General features: G+C 36.0%; 1 protein-coding gene across 7 annotated transcripts in view; it reads left to right on the top strand.

Moving 5' to 3' along the window:
- LOC6586690 (leucine-rich repeat flightless-interacting protein 2) overlaps positions 1–27,140 on the top strand; it is an 89,048-nt gene that overhangs the window by 38,744 nt on the left and 23,164 nt on the right. For 4 of the 7 annotated variants that reach the window (XM_032733367.2, XM_044009323.1, XM_044009325.1 and 1 more), the window contains exons 4-7: positions 1,575–1,938; positions 1,991–2,149; positions 2,203–2,387; positions 8,371–8,453. In XM_032733367.2, the coding sequence (XP_032589258.1) occupies positions 1,575–1,938; positions 1,991–2,149; positions 2,203–2,387; positions 8,371–8,453 (791 nt within the window). Of the gene's footprint in view, positions 1–1,574; positions 1,939–1,990; positions 2,150–2,202; positions 2,388–5,522; positions 5,640–8,370; positions 8,454–27,140 lie in introns of those variants that run through there. The other 3 variants (XM_015160267.3, XM_032733370.2, XM_044009326.1) reach the window with 2 other exon arrangements.

Here is a 27,140-nt window from a genome sequence, read left to right as displayed (position 1 = left end):
AGGGTATAATGGTTTTGTTAAAAGTATGTAACAGGCAGAATGAGGGGTGGCAGACCCCACAAAGTATATATATTCTTGATCAGGGCGACAAGCGGAGTCGATTTGGCCCTGTCCGTCTGTCTGTCCGTCCGTCCGTCCGTATGTATGAACGCGTCGATCTCAGAAGATATAAAAGCTAGAGACTTGAAAATTTTTTCCTAGGTCCGTGTATATCACGCGCATATCAAGTTTTTCTTTATATATCGATAACTACTCCCGATATTTTATTATCGATTAAAAACCATATCGAAAGCTAGTTATTTAATTATATCTCCTACACCTTTAGACCTAAAACTTCCAAATTTTAAATGTAGACTTATATGTATTTTATATAATTTCGATTTTTATCAAAATTTACCTTCCACCCCTATATCCACCCCCTCACCCTCACCTTTGTAAAAGGCGTATTTCAAGTACTAGAGACGTGTGCTTTGGAATGTACATACATTCTCATCATATGATTACGCTCTTAAAGTTTCATTAAGATTGTATGTCTAGAAATTAAATTATTCAACAAATAAATTCTTATACTGTTACCCACACTACAGCGCAGCCAAAGCGCAGTTAGCAGAGCGCGTTCTAATACGTGCGTGTGTATGTATGTGTGTCGAAAAGAAGTGCAGACTGATTAGAATACCAGATTAGAGGGTTCAGGGTATCTCCTAGTCGAGCAGTCTCGACTAGAGTCTTCTTACTTGTTTTTTTATACTCATTCACAAAAGTGAATCAGTATATTGGTTTTGTGCAATGTCCGTCTTGCTGTCCGTTCGTCTGTCCGTCTGTCCGTCCGTCCGTCTGTCCGTCTGTCCGTATGAACGCAATCTATTTCGGCGCTATTGAAGCTAGAGACTTGAAATTTGGAACACATACTCGTGTATATCTCCGATTTATAAAGTGTTAAAATTTTCCCGATCCGCCCACTAGGGGCGTGGCAAATCGGAAAATGCATTTTCCGATATACCAGAAATCATGTTAGTTAAAGAGCTAGAAAGCTGAAATTTGGTATGTAGGTACGCGTTGACCACCGAAGATCACGAGCTATGGCGGATATATCTACGCCCATTGGGGGCGTGGCAAATCGGATAAAACTGTATCTCCTAAAGTTGTAAACCTAGAATGCTGAAATTTTGCACGTCATATAATGGTATAATTCTATAAAGTCTGAATATAAATTATAAGTCTACGCCCATTGGGTTTTAGTTATAGTTTTAGGCGTCCTAAGGAGGCGTAAAAACTATTTTGGGGCATATCGAAAAATACGCTGTAATTTTCACATTTTTAAGGGTAAGCATTCAAACTTTGCAGTTAGGGTACCGTTATCTCTTTCTAAAAACTGACCTAAAATGAGGTGTCTACGCCCAGTTGGGGCGTGGCAACTCGGAAAACCCTGTATATTCTACAGTATTAGAGCGAAACTTAACTACTAAATTGTTGATGGGATGTGAATGAGTATTCCGCAGTCGGTAACGCCCGACTGCAACGTTCTTACTTGTTTTAAATTATTTATTACCTTTTTGTGTTTTTTTTTTCTCCAGGAAGTCGAGGAACGTTTTCGAAAAGCTATGATAACGAATGCCCAACTTGACAACGATCGTTCATCGCAGACTTATGAGGTTAAACTACTTAAAGATAAAATTGAAGCATTGCAAGAATCTCTTGCTCAATTGCAACGTGAATTTAAAAACAAACTTCGCGATTGCAGTGCCCTTAAGCGCAGCTTAGATCGCACAACCCTAGAATTAAACCTGGTCCAAGGTCAGCTAAGTGAGCGTGATACACTAATAGAAGAACACGGTCTTGTTATTGTTGCTATTGAAAATAGTGATGGCAGCGATGCGAAGCGTGCTCTAGTCACCGTTGAAAACGCCAATGTATTGGCATCTGTGCAAGGCTCTCTTGGTAAGTATAGCTGATTAAAAGTTACAATATACGACAAAATATATATTTTCAGACGTTCGAATTAAAAAGTTTACTGATGAAAAGCTGCGACTTATTAACGAAATGCAAAAGCTCCGTGAACAGCTGGACGCCCTTAAAAGTGAAGGAAGACCAGTTCGAGGCAGTCTAATAAGTGACTCTTTAGGGTTAGATGATGACTATGATGCTCAGAGTAAGTTGAGAAAAAGAAAAAAAGAAAAAATTATAAAGACTTTTTTCATACAGGAGAATCAAATAAAATCATATCCGACTATAAATATAAGCTACAGAAAGCTGAACAGGAAATTGCCAGTCTGCAGGCAAACCTAGCGCGCTCAGAGACTCAAGTTATACGTTACAAAAGTACGGCTGAAGCTGCCGAAAAATCTGAGGCTGAACTTAAAATAGAAAGACGTAAACTGCAACGTGAGGTACGAAAAAATACGTTAACTATCAAGTATTACAGAGAAAAGCGTACAATTAAGTATCGTTGGTCTAAGTTTTTATACTTCTAATCCATCCTAATCCATATATACATATATATAAATATGGTGGGGTCCCTTGGAGCAACAACAAAATTTGATTCGTCTAAAATAAGTTTTTTTATTACAATAAAAAGATAATTACACATAGTTACTAACCTAAAATAAGAGAATCAACAATTAAATGTTCATGCTCCCATTCTTCATTCTTAATCGAATTAACAATGCTCATATTGAGATGTGTGGCACCGAGACCAAAATTAAATTGTATGAATTTGTGAGTGCGATCGTATATGACTTAGACGCACAATATTGTATTGAGCGATAAAGAATACATAAGTCTTGAGCCCGAGTGCTTCGATGAGTATATGATTTGCGTCGCAGTTTGCAGAGAAAACAAGTAAGAAGACTCTAGTCGAGACTGCTCGACTAGGAGATACCCTGAACCCTCTAATTTGATATACTAATCACTCTGCACTTCTTTTCGGCATACATACATACACACGCACGTATTAGAACGCGCTCTGCAAACTCCGCAGTAAGCAGCGACTGCGCTTGGGCTGCGCTGCAGTGTGGGGAGCATTATAAGAATTTATTTGTTGAATAATTTAATTTCTAGATGTACAATCTTAACGAAACTTTCAGAGCGTAATCATATGGTGAAAATGTATGTACATTTCAAAGCACACGTCTCTAGTACTTGAAATACGCCTTGTACAAAGGTGAGGGTGAGGGGGTTGATATAGTGGTGGGGGGTAAATTACAACAAAAATCGAAATTATATAAAATATATATAAGTCTACATTTGAAATTTGCAAGCTCTAGCTCTAAAAGTGTAGGAGATATAATTAAATAACTTGCTTTCGATAAGGTTTTTAATCGATAATAAATTATCGGGAGTAGTTATCGATATAAAAAGAAAAACTTGATATGCGCGTGATACACACGGACCTAGGAAAAAAATTTCAAGTCTCTAACTCTTATATCTTCTGAGATCGACGCGTTCATACATACGGACGGACGGACGGACGGACGGACGGACGGACGGACAGACAGACGGACAGGGCCAAATCGACTCAGCTCGTCGCCCTGATCAAGAATATATATACTTTGTGGGGTCTGCCACGCCTCCTTCTGCCTGTTACATACTTTTAACAAAACCATTATACCCTGATTTCCCATTTTCAATGGGTTCAGGGTATAAAAAAAAAAAAGAAGAAAAACACGAAGGGCAATGAAATTGTGTGTGTGCAGACCAGATAGCCGACCGACCGCAAATTTACCGTTACAATTTGGTAGCAAAAAAAATATTCTTTATGCGTAGCAACGTTTTCATACCCTCCCCACAAATAACGAGCAAACGAAAGGCAATGTAATTTTTTTTATACAATATATGTATATTTAGAATCATTATATTATTTAAGATGTCAGGATTAGTAGATGCAGAATGTCATGAAAACGCTAACATTTTACATGAGCACGGCAAACCCCTTTCAAGAACTTCATATACTCTCTAAATGAAAAGGGTATAGAGACAGAGTAAGAAAAAAAAAGAAAAGCGCACGATCAGGCTTCATATTAAAATGCGTGCTTTACGCTTAAACGCTCGCAGCGCACTAATCTAGGCGTGAGATTTTTTCACTGCTCGAGCCTCAAGCGACGGAGCCGAGCAAATACGAAGTTTTGACACGAAGTTATATGCATGGAAAAACTCGAGTGCCTTAACCCCGAAATGCTTTGGTTAACTGTTGTATTGCTCTATGCGTCTTATTTATTCCCATTCTTTTTACTAAAGGAAGGAAGTATTGCGATATTGAGTGCATGTGATCTCCCACTCTATCAACACATTGTATGCCTATCACTCACTTACTCAGTCTCAATTCGAGTGCACTCTATTTTGCTAGGTTATGAGTGCGGCCATGCAGCTCTCTAGTACACACATAAACATACACACACGCACATACATATAAAGGCACTCAAAAGCTTCTACAATGATTACCCCATCATTTGTGAGCATCGCGGCCCCTGCGTACACACAATCAAACATATGTATGTAAGTGTTCACAGTTCACAAGATCAACCAAATGCAAATACTAGGTTTTAAAATTACTGCAGCCAGCAAGAGCCTCGCACACAGGCATACAAATGCTCATAGTACATTTTCATTATGTGCACCAACGTAAATATTTTGTAGGAGCTTGGTAAACGGTTTGAAAAGTACGGAATACTCTTCACTCAGAAGGGAAGGCATGGGCTCTTGCTGCGCATGAAGCGAAATGATTCTGCGTTCGTATATTTTCGTAGCTCGAACCTAAAAGTAAAGGAGCCGAGCGAATCCAAAGCTGTCTGGGGTGCTAAAGCCTCAGAAAAAGCGTGCAAAAAGCTTTCCACTAGTTGTCTAGTCTATGTGTTCTCTGGTTAGCGATAATATTGATTTAATTTCTTATTGAACTTCACTTTGTTAACTCTCTTTTGTTTTGTTTCGACAGCTGATCTTATTCGAATGGTTATTTGCATTAATCGATATTTGGCTCAAATATGTATGTATGTAAAGCTCACAAACATATGGTCAGTGAAATAAATGCACACAAAGCTTTCATGGCCAGAATTGGTTTCAATCACAAGTATTGCTTTACTTTATCAAAGGCTATTTCACAATCAGTTGACCAAACAAACCTTATATCTTTTCTGAGCAAGTAGTGTAGAGGATCGAGCAAAATTGAGACGTTAGGAATATATTTCCCATAAAAATGCACTTTACCTAAGAACTGTCTTATGTTTGTCTTATTTTGTGGTAAAGGAAGTCTATTATAGATTTTTAATTTGCTTTTAGAGGAGTTACTAAATTCTCTGAGATAAAATGACCCAAATATATGATTGAATTTGCCGCAAAATTGCATTTTGTTAACTTTAACCGGAATCCTTCCTTTACTATAGCATCCTTCCTTTACTATAGCATCAATTGAATTAAATGTTCATCGAAAGTCTTTAAGAATATCATAACATCATCTAAGTAGTTTACAACAAAATTTTATAAGTAGTACTTTCTAATTATATTCACCAATATTCTTTGAAATGTTGCAGGAGATTTTTTTAATCCATAAGGGAAACATGTCCATTGATAATGACCTTCTGGTGTTAAAGATCCAGTCTTTTGCCTATCTTGAATTCTCAACGGCGTTGTGAAAAATTTACAATCAACTGTCTTAACCATTAAATCTTCAATTAAAGGGAATGGTTGTGATTGAGGTACTATTAGTTTATTTAAATCTCTAAAATCAATACATAGTCTGCTCTTCTTCCCTTCATTTCTTTTATAGGCCAATCTGACTGGTGCTGCAAATGAACTATAGGATTCCTCAATTAGGTTGTTTCAATAACTGCCACCTCCTTTTCAATTTTAACTTTGTCTTCACAGGAACATCTATAAGGTCTTTCGTAACAGTATTTTTATATGGGTTCACCATTGAAAATGGCAAATCAGGGTATAATGTTTTGTTGAAATGTATGTAACAGGCAGGAGGGGGCGTGTCAGACCCCATAAGGTATATATATTCTTGATCAGGGCGACAAGCTGAGTCGATTTGGTCCTGTCCGTCTGTCCGTATGTATGAACGCGTCGATTTCAAAAGATATAAGAGCTAGAGACTCAAAAATTTTTTTAAATGTCCGTATTTACAGGGTGGATATTGAGTTTATCACTAAAAATCGATAACTTATCCCGTTCTTTTTTATCCCGTTTATTTTATATCTCCTACATCTTTGGAGCTACAGTCTCCAAGTCTTGAATGTATATTTATATGCATTTAATTCAATTTCGGTTTTTGTTAAAATTTACCCCCCACCCCTAATTCACTCCCTCACCCACAAATTTGTAAAATTTTAAATTTTGTTAAAATGCTAGAGACTTGTGCTTTGGCAAATACATGCATATCTATGTTGTATTTATAATCTGTAAGTTTCATTAAGTCCACCCATAAGAAAAATTATTAAGCAATTAAGTTCTCATAGTAAGCCACCGCTGCAGCCAATGTATGTTTATGCGTGCGCGTGTGTGTGCATGTGCGAATAATTATTGAAATATCAGTTGCTCTCGACTAGAGCTTTCTTACTTGTTCTACTTGTAAATCTATAAACGCTTCGTAGTTCTTTACTTTGCCAACATCATGCCTATCATTAGCAAAAATATGTTTATAATTATTTAACAAGGAACTTATTTTATTTCTTTGATCACTATTTAAATGATTAATATTAATGTTGAAGTCATTTACATCAATGCCGTCATTGAAATTTACTTGAAGTTTGACAAAAGCATTCTTAATTTTAATTTCTTTATATACTCATTCACGAAAGTGATTTAGTATATTGGTTTTGTGCAATGTCCGTCTTGCTGTCCGTCCGTCTGTCCGTATGAACGCAGTCTATTTCGGCGCTATTGAAGCTAGAGACTTGAAATTTGGAACACATACTCGTGTATATCTCTGATTCATAAAGTGTTCAAATTCCCGATCCGCCCACTAGGGGCGTGGCAAATCGGAAACTGCATTTTCCGATATACCAGTAATCATATTAGTTGAAGAGCTAGAAAATTTTGAATGTAGATCCGTGTCGACCACCCAAGATCATGAGCTATTGCGAATATATATACGCCCATTGGGAGCGTGGCAAATCGGATAAAACGGTATCTCAAAAAGTTTTACAGCTAGAACGCTGAAATTTTGAACGTTTTTCTATTGCTCTGATTATATAGTCTCGTGAAATTATATGAAAATTGTATGTCTAAGCCAATTATGGGCGTGGCCAATTGGACCTGAAGATATAGTAATTTTTAAATTTGCTCCTCTATCGATGACCCAAAAATCATTTTTACGTCTCTTTAGAGGCGTGGCATATCGAAAAATACCCTGGAATTTTCACATGTTTGAGCGTAAGCATTAAAATTTTGTAGTTATGGTGCCGTTAGCTCGTTCTAAGGACTGACTAAAAATAAGGTATCTACGCCCAGTAGGGGCTTGTCAAATCGGGAAAAACTGAATTCTCTACAAGATTAAAGCTAAACTTAGGTAATAAATTGCTGATGGGCTATGAATGAGTATTCCGCAGTCGGTAACGCCCGACTGCAACGTTCTTACTTGTTTATTTTGACTCTTGTTATTATTATTATTAATAATTTTGGTGTCTTTCAACTTATTTTCATTATCCAAATTAGATTTTAGTTCTTTTTGTAAAAGGATGTTTAAATTTGAGTCATGGGTCAATCCAAATCTTTTTATTGTATTTAATCCGAGGATCATGTCATACTTGAAATCATTATTGCTGTATACAAACGCATTGATACTATATTCCATACCAAGTATTCTTGCATTCAATGCTATCAAACCATCAGTCTAACCACTGCCACTAATCACTTTTCCCATTTAGTACTACTTTAAATTCAAGAAGAGAAGAGAGAGAATATTTAGTTTTATGGAACTTCAGTAGTGTCAATGTTTTATACCCTGAACCCATTGAAAATGGGAAATCAGGGTATAATGGTTTTGTAAATATATGTAACAGGCAGAAGGAGGCGTGGCAGACCCCATAAGGTATATATATTCTTGATCAGGACGACGAACTGAGTCGATTTAGCCCAGTCCGTCTGTCCGTCCGTCTGTCTGTCCGTATGTTTGAGCGCGTCGATCTTAGAAGATATAAGAGCTAGAGACTTTAAATTGTTTTCCTAGGTCCGTGTATAGCACGCGCATATCGAGTTTGCTTTAAATATCGATAACTTGCCCCGTATTTTGTTATCGATTAAAAACATTGGGTGCAATTTTTTTTTTTAGTTAATTTTTAAACATTTTTTTTTTTTATTTTCCAATAGTAAACATCTTAACTAAAGTAGAAAGTATTTTAAAATTTTTTTATGAATTTTCCCTTCTATATATCGTAGGGTCGCAAGTCGCCTGACCCAGAGTTGCTCTGTAAGCAAAAAAACGCGGAAAAAATTGTGCAACTTTCAAGTTTAATGCTGCGGTAAATAAAAAGAAAACTTTATATTTTAAAACTGGAAAAGAGCTTAAACAAAAATTTTTATCGTTGAGAAAATGAATAACAATATGAACGAAAGTGTGGAAAACATTATTTCTGCTCAAGCTGATTTTATTAAAAATATTTGCCTAAAACTAGCCGGAATCTATAAAAATTCAAAATAGGTCATTCATGGGCAGAATATTCAGAAACTTAAACGAGCCGAGGACCTCGCGAAATAAAATTGTCCATAAGGAAGCTAATTATGGAGAAGCTGGCACTCAGGTGAAAATAAAATTTGCTTCTGATCTTGCAAGCCAAGAGGAACACAATATTTGCTATCTTTTCTGAGCCTTATATAAATAGTGAAAAATTTAGAGCGTTCTGCGCTCAAATATTGAAATAAACATGAATAACTATGCTTCGTATCCCAACTGTGAATATAGTTTTGATCCATGGATACCAGTTAATGGATAGCTTTTAGTATTCTTGAAGAAAACGCATCAGAAGCTCGGGACAAAACTTATACAAATTTGAAAATTTGCTCTGATTGAGCGTCCGTCAATCGCGTCTCAGTAAAGATAGGACGATATAAGCGAAACCGGAAATTCAAAAAGAAAACGAAGATAAACATGATTTAGACAATTTGAATATCGAATTAGGTGAAAAATATTAATATTATTGATGTTCATTTTCTAAATACAGTAGAATCCGGTTATAACGACTCCGTTTAAAGCGTCCAACCGGTTATGTCGACGAAAATTCGATGTCTTGGTTGGTCCCGATACAAACTTATATGAAAGAGCCTCCGCTTAGTACGTCTCCGCTTTTAACGACAATCCGCTTATGCCGACGACTTTTTCATAGTTTTGAGTCAATCACCGGTTATTACGATGTGATAAAAAAAAATCGCGAAATAATGACAACAAATTTCAGCATAAAAACACTGTTAGAAATGTATATATTGATCAGTGATCAGTACCCTTGCTTATGTGCGTAGCAACGCCACAAATGCTGCTAAGACAGAGAGAGGGAGAGAGACAAAGTACAATGCCGACGTCACAAAAATGTTTCTAAACCATGTTATTGAAAGAAGTTTATAAAAAATGGTTGTTTTGATTAAAAATTTAAATTGTTTTATAGTAAAAGTTATTACGAACATGGCAATCGTAAAAAAAATGAAAAAAAAATATTTTTTACTCTTTCTGGTTAAAGCGTCCTCCGGGTATAGCGACGTAAAATCGACGGTCCCTTGAGTGTCGCTGTAACCGGATTCTACTGTATATTATAAGCGAAAAAGAAAAAATTTTTTTTTTTTAAATATACACTTTTACATTTTTGTATTATATTATGACTTATTCTAATAATTTTGTAATTGAATATTATGTTGAATATTGAATATTAGATGCATGTAAAATTTCAACCTCCTAGCTCCTAGCTCCTAGAATTTATGCCAAAATTTCGGGCTTTTTTCCTATAGTGCACTGCAGCCAATGCGTGTTTATGCGTACGTGTATGTCTGTGTGTGCACGTGTGTGTGCGAATAATTATTGAAATATTAGTTGCTCGAAGGGTTCAGGGGATCTCGTAGTCGGGCAGTCTCGACTAGAGCAATTAAAATTAAATGGTTTTTGTTAAAATTTACCCCCCCACCCCTATATTCATCCCCTAACCATCACCTTTGTAAAAGGCGTATTTCAAATACTAGAGAGTTATGTTCTGACAAATGCATGCATATCCATGTTATATTCATAATTTAAAAGTTTCATGAAGATAGTCCATCCACATAAAAAGTTATTAAACAATTAAGTTCCCATAGTAAGCCCACACTGCAGCCAATGCGTGTTTATGCGTGCGTGTGTATGGCAGTGTTAATGATGTGTGCGAATAAATATTGAAATATCAGCTCGAAGGGTTCAGGGGATCTCGTAGTCGAGCAGTCTCGACTACAGCTTTCTTATTTGTTTTTGTTTTGCTTTATTATTTTATTTCTATAATATATTTAAAATATATATTATATCCATAAACGTAATAGTTGTTGATTTATAATATGGTGGTGCTCCTTTGGAGCTATAACAAAATTTGATTCGTCTAAAATAAGAGTTTTTAGACCCTGGACCCACTGAAAATGGGAAATCAAGGTATAACGGTTTTGTTAAATGTATGTAACAAGCAGAAGGAGGTGTGGCAGACCCCATAAAGTAAATATATTCTTGATCAGGGCGGAGAGCTGAGTCAATTTACCTCTGTCCTTCTGTCCGTCCGTCTGTCTGTCCGTATGTTTGAACCCGTCGGTCTGAGAAGATATAAGAGCTAGAGACTTTAAATTGTTTTCCTAGGTCCGTGTATACCACCCGCATATCGAGTTTTGCGTTAAATATCGATAACTTGTCCCGTTATTTTGATTAAAAACATTATCGAAAACCAGTAATAAATTTATATCTCCTACATCTTTAAACCTAGAGTCACCATATTTTTAATGTATATTTATATGTACTTTATGGAATTTCGACTTTTCTCAAAATGTACCCACCCTTAACTCACCCCCTCACCCACAAATTTGTAAAAGACGTATTTCAAATATTAGAGACTTGTGCTTTGACAAATGCATGTATAACTGTGTTGTATTCATAATCTGAAAGTTTCATGAAAAAAGTGCAACCTCAAAAAAAGTTATTGAAAAATTAATTGGAGTCAATGCATGTTTTTGCGTGCGTGCGTATGCCTGTGTGAGTGCGAATAATTATTGAAATATCAGTTGCTCGAAGGGTTCAGAGGATCTCGTAGTCGACTCGACTAGAGCGTTCTTACTTGTTATATTCTGAACCCACAATGCTAATTATAATTTGAGGTTAACCAAGTCAACCATTGTTTAATTGCGTTACTTGTGAAAGCTGACTCCCTGTCTGCCTTGAGTGTTATCGGCTTGCCCATTTGGGTAAACACTTTTAAAAGTGCACGTTTGTCTTCGAGCCAGTCAAGGCCTTTTACTTGTACTAACATCACAAATTTTGAATATATGTCAATCAATGCATGTTAGGTAAGTTTTATTCTCTGAAGTAGAGAAGTCGACCATAAATAATTCGCGGGGGTTGGATATTTCTGGTTTTAATTCAAATGGGGCGTTAGTATTTCTATATTCTGTTTTCGACAATTGGCAAACATCGCATTGATTAATAATGATTTGTATTAATTTACCAGAGTGTTTCTTTGGAGTCTTAAAAATTTTTCTGTGTCAGGGTGTATAAGCTTAATATGTTGACTTAATATTAATTCTTTAAATTAATCGTAACTCTCTATATCTTTTAAATATAATAATGCTCTTACAATGGAATCGTTTGGTCAGAGACTATCTCCATGTAAGCTTTTTGAATGATGAGAAAGTCCGGATCACTTTCAATATAGAGTGCACTGTATTTTGCAAAAAAGTGGTCCATTAATAACTGCTTTGCAGATTCGAAAGTTCCCTTTTTATAAATTATTATAATTTTTTGTTTTTTGAAATAATTTTCTACTTTAACTGAAATATTGTCCATTCTGACCATGATTACTTGTCGATAGTAGTGATTTAGATGTTTTAGGGATTAAAAATGAACTATCCTCTTCCGCACTATGTACAGTTGCACAAGTACTTCCTAACATTACATCTTCTTTTTATACCCTGAACCCATTTTCAATGGGAAATCAGGGTATAATGGTTTTGTTGAAATGTATGTAACAGGGAGAAGGAGGCGTGGCAGACCCCACAAAGTATATATATTCTTGATCAGGGTGACGAGCTGAGTTGATTTGGCCCTGTCCGTCTGTCTGTCCGTCTGTCCGTCTGTCCGTATGTATGAACGCGTCGATTTCAGAAGATATAAGAGCTAGAAACTTCAAATTTTTTTTAAAATGTCCGTAATTACAGCGCGCATATCAAGTTTATCATTAAAAATCGATAACTCATCTCGATCTTTTTTTATCGATAAAAAACCTTATCGAAACCCAGTTATAAAATTATATCTTCTACACCTTTATTGCTAGAGTCTCCAAATTTTTAATGTATGCTTATATGCAATTTATATAATTTCGGTTTTTGTTAAAATTTACCCCCCACCTCTAAATTCACCCCCTCACCCTCACTTTTGTAAAAAGCGTATTTCAAATACTAGAGACTTGTGCTTTGGCAATTACATGCATATTCATGTTATAATCATAATCTAAAAGTTTCATGAAGATCGTACGTCCATAAAAAAAGTTATTAAACAATTAAGTTTTCATAGTAAGCGCACACTGCAGCCCATGCGTGTTTATGCGTGGTTGCTTGTGTGTGTATGTGTTTGTGTATGTGTGTATGTATGCGTGTGTGTGTGTAGTGTGTCTGTATGCGTGTGTGTGTATGTATGCCTGTGTGTGCGTACGTGCGTGTGTGTGTGCGTGTTTCTTGTGTAAGCTGAAAGTCGCGAAAAAGTATTGAAATATCTATTGCTCCAAGGGTTCAGGGGATCTCGTAGTCGAGCAGTCTCGACTAGAGCTTTCTTACTTGTTGTGATTGAATGCGTGAAATTGAATCGGCTACATAATTAGTTTTTCCTTGAATGTATTTTACTGTGAAATCGAATTCTGACAGGCGAATTTGCCACCTTTCCAAAGCTTTGGAGTTTCAGTTGCGACTTGAAACAATTTTTTGGATTCAGGACAAACAAGTATTGGGTCGCTTGAAATTAGAATTTTTAATTTTTCAAAGGCCTGGATAAAAGCTTCGTTTCTTAAATGAATGTTTTTTTATACCCTGAACCCATTTTCAATGGGAAATCAGGGTATAATGGTTTTGTTGAAATGTATGTAACAGGCAGAAGGAGGCGTGGCAGACCCCACAAAGTATATATATTCTTGATCAGGGCGACGAGCTGAGTTGATTTGGCCCTGTCCGTCTGTCTGTCCGTCTGTCCGTCCGTCCGTCTGTCCGTATGTATGAACGCGTCGATTTCAGAAGATATAAAAGCTAGAGACTTCAAATTTTTTTTAAAATGTCCGTAATTACAGCGCGCATATCAAGTTTATCATTAAAAATCGATAACTCATCCCGATCTTTTTTATCGATAAAAAACCTTATCGAAAACCAGTTATAAAATTATATCTTCTACACCTTTATTGCTAGAGTCTCCAAATTTTTAATGTATGCTTATATGCAATTTATACAATTTCGGTTTTTGTTAAAATGTACCCCCACCTCTAAATTCACCCCCTCACCCTCACTTTTGTAAAAAGCGTATTTCAAATACTAGAGACTTGTGCTTTGGCAATTAGATGCATATTCATGTTATAATCATAATCTTAAAGTTTCATGAAGATCGTACGTCCATAAAAAAAGTTATTAAACAATTAAGTTCTCATAGTAAGCGCACACTGCAGCCCATGCGTGTGTATGTGTGTGTATGTGTTTGTGTATGTGAGTGTGTGTATGCGTTTGTGTCTGTATGCGTGTGTGTGTATGTATGCCTGTGTGTGCGTACGTGCGTGTGTGTGTGTGTGCGTGTTTCTTGTGTAAGCTGAAAGACGCGAAAAATTATTGAAATATCTATTGCTCCAAGGGTTCAGGGGATCTCGTAGTCGAGCAGTCTCGACTAGAGCTTTCTTACTTGTTTTTTAAGACAATTGGTAATAGGTTTGGCAATTTTTTCGAAATTTGGGATAAATTTCTCATAGTAGCCACATAACTCAATTTTATTTGAACTCTTGGGGAGAGGAAAATATCTAATTGATTTTATTTTATCTTCATTGGGCTTGATGCCATATGGGCTTATAATATGACCTAAAAATGTTGTTTCCCCTTTTAAGAAATTCGCACTTATCAAGCTGCAACTTTAAGTTGGCTTCTTTTAATTTACTAAACACCTTTCTCAACGATTCCAAGTGTTCAATAAATGATGTCGGGAATACAATTACATCATCGAGATATGCTAAACAACATTTAATTTTTAACTCTTTTAAAATATTATTCATGCAACGCTGAAAAGTTGCTGGTGCGTTTTTTAACCCAAATGGCATTCGTGTGTATTCATATATTCATTTGTTGAAAATGCAGTTTTTGTGATGGAATCTGGATCCATTTCTATTTGGTGGAAACCTTTTGCAAGATCGATAAAATACTGACACCTGCCTAACTTACAAAGAATTTCGTCAATATTTGGGACGGGCAATTTATTGTTTATAGTTATTTCGTTTAATCCGCGATGATCAAAGACAACACGATATTTTTGATTTCCTGAAGTATCTAGTTTTTTGTACCCCATAAGGGGCTGCAATATGACGAATTACTTTCCCTGATAATACCTTGCTCAAAATTTTCCTCAACTTGAGTGTCTATTTCTTGGTCAGACGCGAACGGATAACTTTGGAGTTTTCTTGTAAACGGGATTATTGTGAATGACTTCAATTCGATGCTTGGTTTGATTATTAAACCTTAATATTTGGCCTTCGCGATACTGAATGTCAATAAACTGTTTTAAAAGCTTACGAAGATTTAGCTGTTCTTCTTTATTGAGGTGGCCGAGTCGGTATCTGCTGCCTATTGGATTTTCAACTGCGTACGTAAGCTCTAGAGTAACTGAAGTTTTTATTATTGTCAGGAAAATCAAGTTGGTGAGAAAATTTTTTTTGTTTATTATAATTTGATCTTTGGAATAATCGATAATTTAATTAGTTGCCTTTAGAAAATTGCGTCCTAATATATGTCATAATAGTGCGAAGATGGAAATATGTAAAAACGTTGCTCTACTGGGAAAAGCTCATTAGGTTAAACAGTAGTTATTTCATTCAGATTCACTAATCCATGCAATGCACGAGCTGCTGTAGATGTTAATGTTATGGGTAGCTATTATTCTTGAATTTTAAGGCAATATATTGATTCTGTTGGTGGGTTTCGGAATAGAACTCGTCACTATTATTTTGGTATTCGTAACTTTGATTATAGTATTGATCAATCGGCATTTCTATATGATGGTAATCATTAATTTCCATCTTTAAATAATTGTGGATTTGGTGGTGGGATTTGTGGTGGTAAAGAAGGTCGTCCCTGATTAAATGTGGTCTGTGGACATGGTGTGGTATAAGATATTGATTGATGGCTTTATTTGAAGTTCTTCTACAAATTTATGTAAGCTACCCTGGAAATTAGTGTTATAGAGACGGCGAAGCAGTTCCTCATAAGATATGTGCTCGTTGATTAAAGTTGCTCTTTGGGAATTCCAGTTGCTGACACCTTGAAGTCTTACTGCTTACTACTGCAACACTTCCGTCGCTTCAAAGATTATGCTTTGCTGCCTGAGATCATGTGTTGGATAGAGAGCAAGCAGATAGTCCAGTCGATGAATAAATGGCCCCAGAGTATCTTCATGACCCTCGAATTTTGGAATTTGTTTTAATTGCATAGCTGTTCTACTTCCACTTGGATGTAGTTGGTTATGGCTTTCAGTCAGCGACATGATTTGTTTTTGAGTTTTTTTTTTTACTTTATTACTTTATAGAGTTTATGTTTACCGCGCGTATCCTACTGACTGCGCCAATTGCATGTTAGAACAATGCTGTTAGTTAAATGGAAAGATATCTTTATTTTAAGTGGCGTGATTCTGTAGTAACTTCGCTTGCGAGCTTTGAGAGTCGTAAGATTTCGCTGCAGAGTTGGCTAATCAATCTCTCTTATGTATGCATATGAAAAAAAATTTTCTCAAAATATAGTGGCTTTTTGCAATTTTGGAAATACTTGTATGTTAATTCAACTCACTCTTATCCGAATGAATTTGTTCTAAAATTTCTTTTAAGAGTCGGCCAATCACTTTGCGCCCAAACATTGTGGTTTCCAATAAAGGATTCAATGGCGCTATGTATTGCGTCTACAGGCATCATTGTATGACCAAGAAGAAACTTGGTCATTTTATGTTGTTTTCAAAAAAGTTGAAAAGTCTAAAAAATGTGCAAACCAGCAAGCACAGCCTTGTTATACCCTGAACCCATTTTCAATGGGAAATCAGGGTATAATGGTTTTGTGAAAAGTACGTAACAGGCAGAAGGAAGCATCGCAGACCCCATAAAGTATATATATTCTTGATCAGGACGACGAGTTGAGTCGATATAGCCCTGTCCGTCTGTCCGTCCGTCCGTCCATATGAGCAAAAGGATCTCAGAAGATATAAGAGCTAGAGAGCTGAAATTTGGCATGCATACTCGTGTATACCATAGGCAGTACGAGTTTGCTTTATTTTTTCGATAACTAATCCGATAACTTTTTTATCGAGAATAATCGAAAAATCGACTTGGTTTTTTCAGCCTAGTTTGAATACTTTAAAACCTGGAGACTTCAAACTTGCGTTGTATATAGAGTTAATGGACACAAAGATTTTGTAATTTACAGATTTTGGATACCACGCCCCCTTCGCCCCCAATTTATAAAAAACGCATTTCAAGTACTAGAGACTTGTGCTTTGGAATGTAACTATATGATTACGCTTCATAAAGATTGTATGTCTACAAAAGAAATTATTCAACAAATAAATTGTCATAATATTGCACATTGCAGCGCAGCCCAAGCGCAGTCGCTGCTTACTGCGCAGTTAGCAGAGCGCGTGCCTATAGGTGCATGTGTATGTATGTAAAAGAAGTGCAGAATGATTAGAATATCAGCTTGGAGGGTTCAGGGTATCTCCTAGTCGAGCAGTCTCGACTGGAGCCTTCTTACTTGTTTTTATTTTGGCCAGCAAATTTATCTGAGCCTATTTCATTACAGCTTCTTTTGCCATCATCTTTTTCACAGCTAAAGCAATTACATAATAATTTCGCAATTGTGATTGCGACTTGATGCACTAAAACTCAACGTAACACTAAATCGAGCATACATCGCTTCTTATCTGTTTAATCAAATAATATTAAAACACTAAGGAATAACGGCACAAAAGGTATCGAAATTCCCGTTTAAAAAGGTTAGGCACACTTAAAAAAAAAATTAAAAAAATTGTATGGACAAGCGATAATTTCGCGCGCACAGAAAAATGTTAGTATACATACGCTTAAATTGTAGTTGATTTTTTTCCGAAACTATATCGAATTCAGTTGTTATTTTTCAAAAGTATGTGAGACATTTCGCATTCGCGGGAATGCAACGGTATACACTGCGCGTCGTCAGGCTAGCGCCCCCTTAACACTCATTATACCCTGAACCCATTTTCAATGGGAAATCAGGGTATAATGGTTTTGTTGAAATGTATGTAACAGGCAGAAGGAGGCGTGGCAGACCCCATAACGTAAATATATTCTTGATCAGGGCAACGAGCTGAGTCGATTTGGCCCTGTCCGTCTGTCTGTCTGTCCGTCTGTCCGTATGTATGAACGCGTCGATTTCAAAAGATATAAGAGCTAGAGACTTCAAATTTTTTTTAAATGTCCGTATTTACAGCGCGGATATCGAGTTTGTCACTAAAAATTGATAACTCATCCCGAGTTATGAATGTATATTTATGTACATTTTATACAAATTCGTTTTTTTTTTAATTTACCCTCCACCTCTGTATACACCCCCTCACCCTTACCTTTGTAAAAGGCATATTTCAAATACTAGAGACTTGTGCTTTGGCAAGTGAACGCATATTGTTCTAATTACGAGATAAAAGTTTCATGAAGATCGTATGTCCACAAATAAGTTATTAAACAATTAAGTTCTCATAGTAAGCGCACACTGCAGCCCGTGCGTGCTTATTGCTGTTTCTTGTGTAAGCAGAAAGACGCGAAAAATGATTGAAACAGCTATTGCTCGAAGGGTTCAGGAGATCTCGTAGTCGAGCAGTCTCGACTAGAGCTTTCTTACTAGTTTGTTTGAAATTACTTCAAAAATTCGATTAGAATTATATATTATAAAGTTGTTCAATATAATTCAAGGATATGGTTGACCAAGCGTGTTTAATACCTTCGATAAACTCTGTCTTTGTACTATAATACTTTCCGGACTCATATATCCTTCGAGCCATAGCTGTCTCAATCATTTTTCGCGTCTTTCTGCTTACACAAGACACACACACATACACACGCATACACACACACAAGCATACACACACACATACAGTGACGAACTAAATTATTGGCACAGCAAGGCTTTATAACTTTATAGCAATTTTTCAAATATTTTGAAACGTTTTTTTAATGAAATAAAAAATTAACCAAATAGAATAGGGGATCTTTTATAAGTTATACAAAAAAAAAATATTCCGAAAAACTTCATCGTACATTTAAAAAAAATTAAATAACCAAAAAAAACCTACATTTTGCTGAACAAAATTATTGGTACACTTAGTATTTTTTGGGTTTTTTTAACAATTTGACCGATTGTGCAAAATCATTTTGCATTTCACTATATGTTATGTTTCTTTATTTAAAGCTTCGCAAATTTGAATTTAAATATATTTTGTAAGAATTGAGCATATTTTATTACTTTTCTTAATAATGGCACCTAAGCTAAAAGAGACATTGATAGCTCAGAGGAAAATGATCCTGCATTTGGATGATCAAGGCAAATTTTATGCATAAACTAGAGAGATAATAGAAAGAACCCGATTTCCTATTCGAAGCTAGATGCAGCGCTCCAAGGAAGCCCGCAATCTGAAAAGTTCATAAACATACAGGTCGCCTTAAGTTGTTGAACAGCCATGAATGCTGGAAAATCGTTCGAAAGGTGCATGTGAATCCCAAAATACCATCTACACAGATTGCTGCTGAAGTTACAAAAGAAATAGGGAAGGATATGCACACATTTCGATACGAAGAGTACTGCACAAGGCCAAATACAAAGTACGTGTGGCTAGACGAAAACCGTGCATCAAAGGTGCTTATAAAAAGAAGCGTTTGGACTACGCTAAGAAAAATTTTAGCAAGCCATCTGATTATTGAAGTCAAGTCATCTTCAGTGATGAGTGGAAATTCAATATATTTCAATCGGATGGGCGTTAAACTGCTTAGAGAATGCCGAATACTTCGTTTCACAAAATCAAAATTACGCCAAGCGTTGAGCATGGTGGTTGTGGGGTGATGGTCTGGGGTTGCATATCTGCTGCAGGTGTGCCCGAATTGGTATTTGTAGACGGTATAATGGACAAACATTTGTATCTAAATATTTTGAGTGATAACCTTTAAAAAAATTCTAAAAAGCTACAACTACCAAGCTCGTTCACATTTCAAAATAACAATGACCCCAAGCATTCTACCAATATCGTCAAATTATTATATAGAATTGAACGCTTGGGGAAATAATTGGATAGGCGCATCTCAAATCGGGTAATAACAAAACAAGCCGACCTAAAACAAGGTCTTATTGAGGAATGGCAAAAAATTAGTGAAGACGTCACTCAAAAATATTTTTTTTCGATGCCAAACCTATTATTAGCCATTATTAAAGTTTAAAGGATACATACCCAATGTTAATTATAGTAATTATCAAATTTTTTCATAACATTTTTATGTTTTTTAATTTTTGGTTTTTAGTGTGCCACTAATTTTGTTCAGCAAAATCGAGGTTTATTTTTGGTTATTGAATTTTAAAAAAAAGTGCGTTGAAGTTTTTCGCAATATTTTTACTGTATAATTTAATAAATACCCAATTCTATTTAGTAATTTTTTTGTTTCACTAAAAAAACGTTAAAAAAAACAATTACAAAATAGCTTTAAAGTTGAAAAAGCTTGCTGTGCCAATAATTTAGTTCGTCATTGTATACACACACATCATACACACACACACGCACACACGCACATACACACACACACATACACACATAAAAGCATCCACGCATATACACGCATGTACTGCAGTGGTGGCTTACTATGGGAACTTAATTGTTCAATAACTTTTTTTATGGACGTACGATCATGAAACTTTCAGATTATGATTATAACATGTATATGCATGTATTTGCCAAAGCACAAGTCCCTAGTATTTGAAATACGCCTTTTAAAAATGTGATGAGGGGGTGAATTAGTGGTGGGGGGTAAATTTTGACAAAAACCGACATTGTATAAAATGCATATATGTAAGTATACATTTAAATTTGGAGACTCTGTGGCACTGTGGCCGGTGAGTAACTCATACACATATACATATGTGTGTGGTATAGTGACTGGCGGATAAGTTGCGCTTATTTTTAAGCACCTGATTTCATTTCAATGATTGTGGGTTTGCCTATCAGAATGCCAGGGTGACCGCGCCGGGCCAAACGAAAAATACCAATTTGGTCTCAAAAATATACTATAAAATACTATTTCATATTTTACAAAATACCACTATAAATACCATAACAAATAAATCGTCTGGAAATTCAAATTATAATAAAATAATAACTGACTTATTATATATAGAAAAAATAAGGGTTTTCCCATTGCAAAAAATGTTTGTTGTTTATTTCATTTTAAAAAACTAATAATATTTCAGTCCAACATAAAACTAGAACAATATGCATTCGTATTCAATTCCATATTCCAATATATATTTAAAGTCTTAAAATTAATTAAATGCTTAAAATTCATTTTGTAACATTTTCTTAAAATAAAATAATAAAGGAACTTCTTTGTTCAGTCTTGCTAGTTTCTCTTAAGATCATTTAATTATATTTACTAGCCTTCTTCGTCAGAGCAGCTTAAATTCAATTTGTTGAAATCTTTACATAACACTTGTTCACTGGGCTTAAAATTATTGCACCCATTTTCGCGCAATGATTATTGTACATGTAATATATGTGATATATTTACATTTTTAAAGCGGTTTCGATTTTTCGTTTTGATTAAATTAATTTGAGAGAATATGCGTTCACACGACGGATTAGAAACAAAATTATTAAATCTTTGTTTTTGTGTAGCCGCATGCTGCTTAAGTGACGCCAGCCTACTCAAAATGTTAGTCTGGCACGCTATGCAGTGCGCATCCATATTATTAGCGCTCCTTCCCAGCCATTTTTCATTTTCCGGCATAGTCTCCCACTCAGCTCTATATTTTTGCTTATTGCTCATGTTTTCTATTTATTTGTTTTAAAATTAAGCAAGTCTTAAGCATTAACACTGACCAGAGAACACATAGACTAGACATGTAGAACAAACTTTATCAACACCGAAAAAATGCGCTGAGCGGACCAGACAACTTCGTATTTGGTCGGCTCGGTCTTCTGAGGCTCAAGCAGTGAAAATAAGGCAAGACAAAATCAGTGTGCTGCGACTGCTGCCACGAAATGCACGCATTACTAAATGAAGCACGGCTATGCGCTCTTTTTCCCTTACTCACTCTCTCCCTCTCTTTATGCTCTCTCTCTCTCTCTATATGGGCTCTCAAATAGCAGCAGCGCACAGAAATTGAATATTGTTCGCGACGATCCCAGCTCTTTCCTCTTGAGTGAAGGGTATACCGAAATCATAAAAGCATTTGTCACGCTCATGCAAACAAAATGTAAGCGTTTCGATGGTTATTCGTGGGAAGAGTATGAAAGCGTTGATACGCATAAACAATATTTCGCGACGGGCAAGTACACACACACTTGTAGTCCCTTGCTACATGTATGAGCATTTGTGACCTGCGTGCGTTACTCTTGCTGCTTGTAGCAATTTTAAAGTCCAGCATTTGCATTTGGTCGGTCTTACGGACTGTCATAACCACTTTAAATAGATGTACTATGTATGAACATACATACATATGTACATAAGTACATTTATATATTATTATTGCTAATCATGTTTATAAATGTGTTTATATCCGTAAATAATTATATATAATTAAAATTATTTTATACACATTTTCAACCGAAAAAATTATCGTAAAACACTACTAACTTATATTGTAAGTATGTGTATGCTTGTATGGGATGGCAAGCTAATTGTCTCTGGATTCAGTAGTTTGTAAATTTTGTATTATTTGAATCGTAGGGTGACTATCAAATGGGCCATTATGACTTAATTAGAAATTTTTGACAATAATGAGTAAAGCTTGAGTATAATATGAAATGTGTATTTCATATATTGCAAAGCATTTAATAAAGTTAGTAGTGTTTTACGATAATTTTTTCGGTTGAAAATGTGTATAAAATAATTTTAACTATATATAATTATTTACGGATATAAACACATTTATAAACATGATTAGCAATAATAATATATAAATGTACTTATGTACATATGTATGTATGTTCATACATAGTACATCTATTTAAAGTGGTTATGACAGTCCGTAAGACCGACCAAATGCAAATGCTGGACTTTAAAATTGCTACAAGCAGCAAGAGTAACGCACGCAGGTCACAAATGCTCATACATGTAGCAAGGGACTACAAGTGTGTGTGTACTTGTCCGTCGCGAAATCATATTGTTTATGCGTATCAACGCTTTCATACCCTTCCCACGAATAACCATCGAAACGCTTACATTTTGTTTGCATGAGCGTGACAAATGCTTTTATGATTTCGGTATACCCTTCACTCAAGAGGAAAGAGCTGAGATCGTCGCGAACAATTTTCACTTTTTGTGCGCTGCTGCTATTCGAGAGACCATAGAGAGAGAGAGAGAGAGCATAAAGAGAGGTAGAGAGTGAGTAAGGGAAAAAGAGCGCATAGTCGTGCTTCATTTGGTAATGCGTGCATTTCGTGGCAGCAGTCGCAGCGTACTGATTTTGTCGTGCCTTATTTTCACTGCTTGAGCCTCAAACGACCGAGCCGACCAAATACGAAGTTGTCTGGTCCGCTCAGCGCATTTTTTCGGTGTTGAAAAAGTTTGTTCTACATGTCTAGTCTATGTGTTCTCTGGTCAGTGGCATTAAGCATTCGATTCATTAAGACTTAAAGAGTGACCAAACCGAAAATACCATATAATACCATAAAATCGAAGAAAAATGCTACTAAATACCTATATACCATTAAAATACTTTTGAGCAAAATCGGAGCTGATAAAATACCAAAAAGTATTTAAAATACCATATTCGGTCACCCGTTACGGGAGTCAAGCGAAGAAATTTCAATTTTCGTGAGCTGCTGCTTGTGCTCACATGCATACATACATATACATATTGAGAGAGCAGAGAGCAGAGAGAGCGAGAGAGCATCTTTTATTCAACATTTGACCATTTCGGTCGAGCGCATGAAGCGGAATGATTGTACTTTCGCATATTTTCGTAGCCCGAACCTAAAAAGTAAAGAGCCGAGCAAATACGAAGTGGTCTGGGAGATTACGCTCGAAAAAAAAGTGTGCAAAACGCTTTACACTACGTGTCCGGTCTATGTGTTCTCTTGTTAGTGGTATCAGCGAAAATATCGGTAAAAATTGGTAATAAAACATCGATGCTCGATGCATCGATGATTTTTTACATAACTAGTCCGTATCACTAACCAGAGAACACATAGACCAGACATCTAGAACAAATTTTTTCAACGACGAAAAAATGTGCTGAATGAAGAGACCAGACAACTTTGTATTTTCTCGGCTCGGTCTTTTGAGGCTCAAGCAGTGAAAATAAGGCACGACAAAATCAGTGCGCTGCGACCGCTGCCACGAAATGCACCCGTTCTCAAATGAAGTACGGCTATGCGCCCTTTTTCCCTTACTCACTCTCTCCCTCTCTCTATGGTCTCTAAAATAGCAGCTAGTGATGCTATTAGCAGCACCGCACAAAAATTAAAAATTGTTCGCAATGCTTCCAGCTCTTTCCTTTTGAGTAAGGGTATACCGAAATCTTAAAAGCGTTTGCTACGTTCATGCAAAATTTTAGCATTTTCATTATTATTTCTAGGAAGGGTATGAAAGCGTTGAGACGCATAAAAAATATAATTTGGCGACAAGCATGCACACATACATTGTAAGTCCCTCGCTAGCATTTGTGTGCCTGTGTACAAAACTCTATTCTTCCTACCTGTGGCGTATTGCATTCTCATGCAAAATGTTAGCGATTTCATGATTATATGTGGGAAAGGTATGAAAGCGTTGCGAAAAAAATATAATTTGGCGACGGGAATGCACACATAAAAATGCTTAGGCGACGACCATGCACACACACATTGTAAGTCCCTCGCTAGCATTTGTGTGCCTGTGTACGCAACTCTTTTCTTGCAACCTGCGGAAGGGAATGAAAGTATTGATGCGCATAGAGAATATGTTTTCACTTACATATATGTACATATGTAGTTATATTTGTGTGCCTGTGTGCGTAACTTGACTGTTGCTGCCTGTGAAATGAAAATATTAGCGTGTGCCTGCCACGGGCTTTGGAAAATGTGTGAACGGCTTTGGTCGAATCAGATTTGCAGGGGGAATATTATTATTACTTCACTGTTCTTCTGTTGTCAACAAATTTGCCAAAATGTATATAAAGTTAAACTACCTATTGATTCATTATTATACACTGAACCCATTTTCAATGGGAAACCAGGGTATAATGGATTTGTTAAATGTATGTAACAGGCAGAAGGAGGAGTGGCAGAATATATATATTCTTGATCAGGGCGACGAGCTGAGTCGATTTAGCTCTGTCCGTCTATCCGTCCGTCCGTATGTCCGTATGTTTGAACGCGTCGATCTCAGAAGATATAAGCGCTAGAGACTTGACTAGGTCCATGTATAGCACGCACATATCGAGTTTTGCTTTAAATATCGATAAATTGTCCCGTTATTTTCTTATCGATTAAAAACATTATCGAAAACAAGTAATAAATTTATATATCCTACATCTTTAAAGCTAAAGTCTCCAAATTTTAAATGTATACTTATATGAATTTTATACAATGTCGGGTTTTGTCAAAATTTACCCCCCACCCCTAATTCACCCCCTCACCCTCACATTTGTAAAAGGCGTACTTCAAATACTAGGGACTTGTGCTTTAGCAAATACATGTTATAATCATAATCTGATAGTTTCATAAAGGAAGTACATCCACAAGAAAAGTTATTGAACAATTAAGTTCCCATAGTAAGCCACCACTGCAGTCCATGCGTGTTTAGGCGTGGGTGCTTGTATGCTGGTATATGTGTTTGTGTGTATGTACGTGTGTGTGTGTGTGTGTGTGTGTGCGTGTGTATGATGTGTGTATATGTGTGTGTATGTTTGTGTGTGTGTATGCATGTGTGTGTGTGTGTGTGTGTGTCTTGTGTAAGCAGAAAGACGCGAGAAATGATTGAAACAACTATTGCTCGAAGGGTTCAGGGGATCTCGTAGTCGGGCAGTCTCGACTAGAGCTTTCTTACTTGTTATACCCTGAACCCATTTTCAATGGGAAATCATTGAAATCATTCTTGAAATGTATGTAACAGGCAGAAGGAGGCGTGGCAGACCCCACAAAGTATATTCTTGATTAGGGCGACGAGATAAGTTGATTTGGCCCTGTCCGTCTGTCTGTCCGTCCGTCTGTCCGTCTTTCAGTTTGTTTGAACGCGTCGATTTTCGAAGATATAAGAGCTAGAGACTAGAATTTTTTTTTAAATGACCGTATATACGGCGCGGACGTCGAGTTTGCTTTTAAAATTCGATAAATCATCCCGTTATGTTTTTATCGAATAAAAAAATTCAAGTTCAAGTCAGATGCCACTATAGATAATTGTGAATGACTTCATTTTTTTAAATTTCGAAAATATTCAATATAATATGTAGATCATATGCTGAAAGTTTCATTAAATTCCGTTAAGTCAAAAATTAATTAAAAATAAATAATTTAAAAAAATCAAATATTTGGCCTATTAACAAACGCACGTGCAGTAGCTACAACAGCATTGTATACGTGTGCACACATACATTCAAACTTCTTCTAGAACATTCACATCAGCTGTTAGTTTGGTTTAGTTTTGGTAGATGACGCTCCAGCAGTGAATCTATTTGAGTTTTGCCAGCGCAACCTCGAAAATGATGTTAATTTTTTTAAGTGTATCAAAATATTTTTATATTTTTATAAATCACTTTTCTATTTAATTTATATTTTTAAATGCACCGAAATTATAATTTTAACCATACTAAATGTGCGTTTTTAATAGTTTGGCTATTATAGCAGATGCTTAGAATCACATCAGCAGTTAGTTTGATTTAGTTTTTCTAGATGGCGCTGCAGCAGTGAATCTATTTCAGTTTTGCCACCACAGCTTCCGAAAGTGAGGTGGCGTAGTGAGTAGCTGCGTGGCGCTCGATCGAGAAGTCGTGGGTTCGAATCCCAGGTGGTGCAACTGATGTTAATTTTTTCAATTGTTTCAAAGTATTTTTATATTTTATTAAGTGAGTTTTGTATTTCATTTATATTTTTAAATATATCGAAATTAAAATTTTAGCTATACTAAATGGGCATTTTTATTATTAGTTGGGTTCAGGGTAGTATCTAGTCGATCACTCTCGACTAGAGTTTTCTTACTTGTTTTTAATTTCCATTTATTTAAAACTAGTTGTCCCGGCGAACTTCGTACCGCCTAACAGTCTCTATATATATAAAACAAAGTAGTTTGTTACAAAACTTATAATTCGAGATCTGCTGCACCAATTTTCATGGTTTTTGATTTGTTGGATTTGTCTCTGCCCCGAATTGGAAACTGGCATTGTATTTTTGAGTGCTCGCTAGAAAAGTAGGGAACGCAATGGCTCTGGTGGCGGGACCACTAATGGCAATGTCACTTTACCACTAAGGCAGCACAAACCGGGCGTTTCACCAGCAAACTTCAATGCGCCACAATGCTGGC

The sequence above is a fragment of the Drosophila mojavensis genome, unplaced genomic scaffold (genome assembly GCF_018153725.1).
Source record: "Drosophila mojavensis isolate 15081-1352.22 unplaced genomic scaffold, ASM1815372v1 contig_72, whole genome shotgun sequence".
NCBI lineage: Eukaryota > Metazoa > Arthropoda > Insecta > Diptera > Drosophilidae > Drosophila > Drosophila mojavensis.
This window is presented reverse-complemented; position numbering and strand designations above follow the sequence as displayed.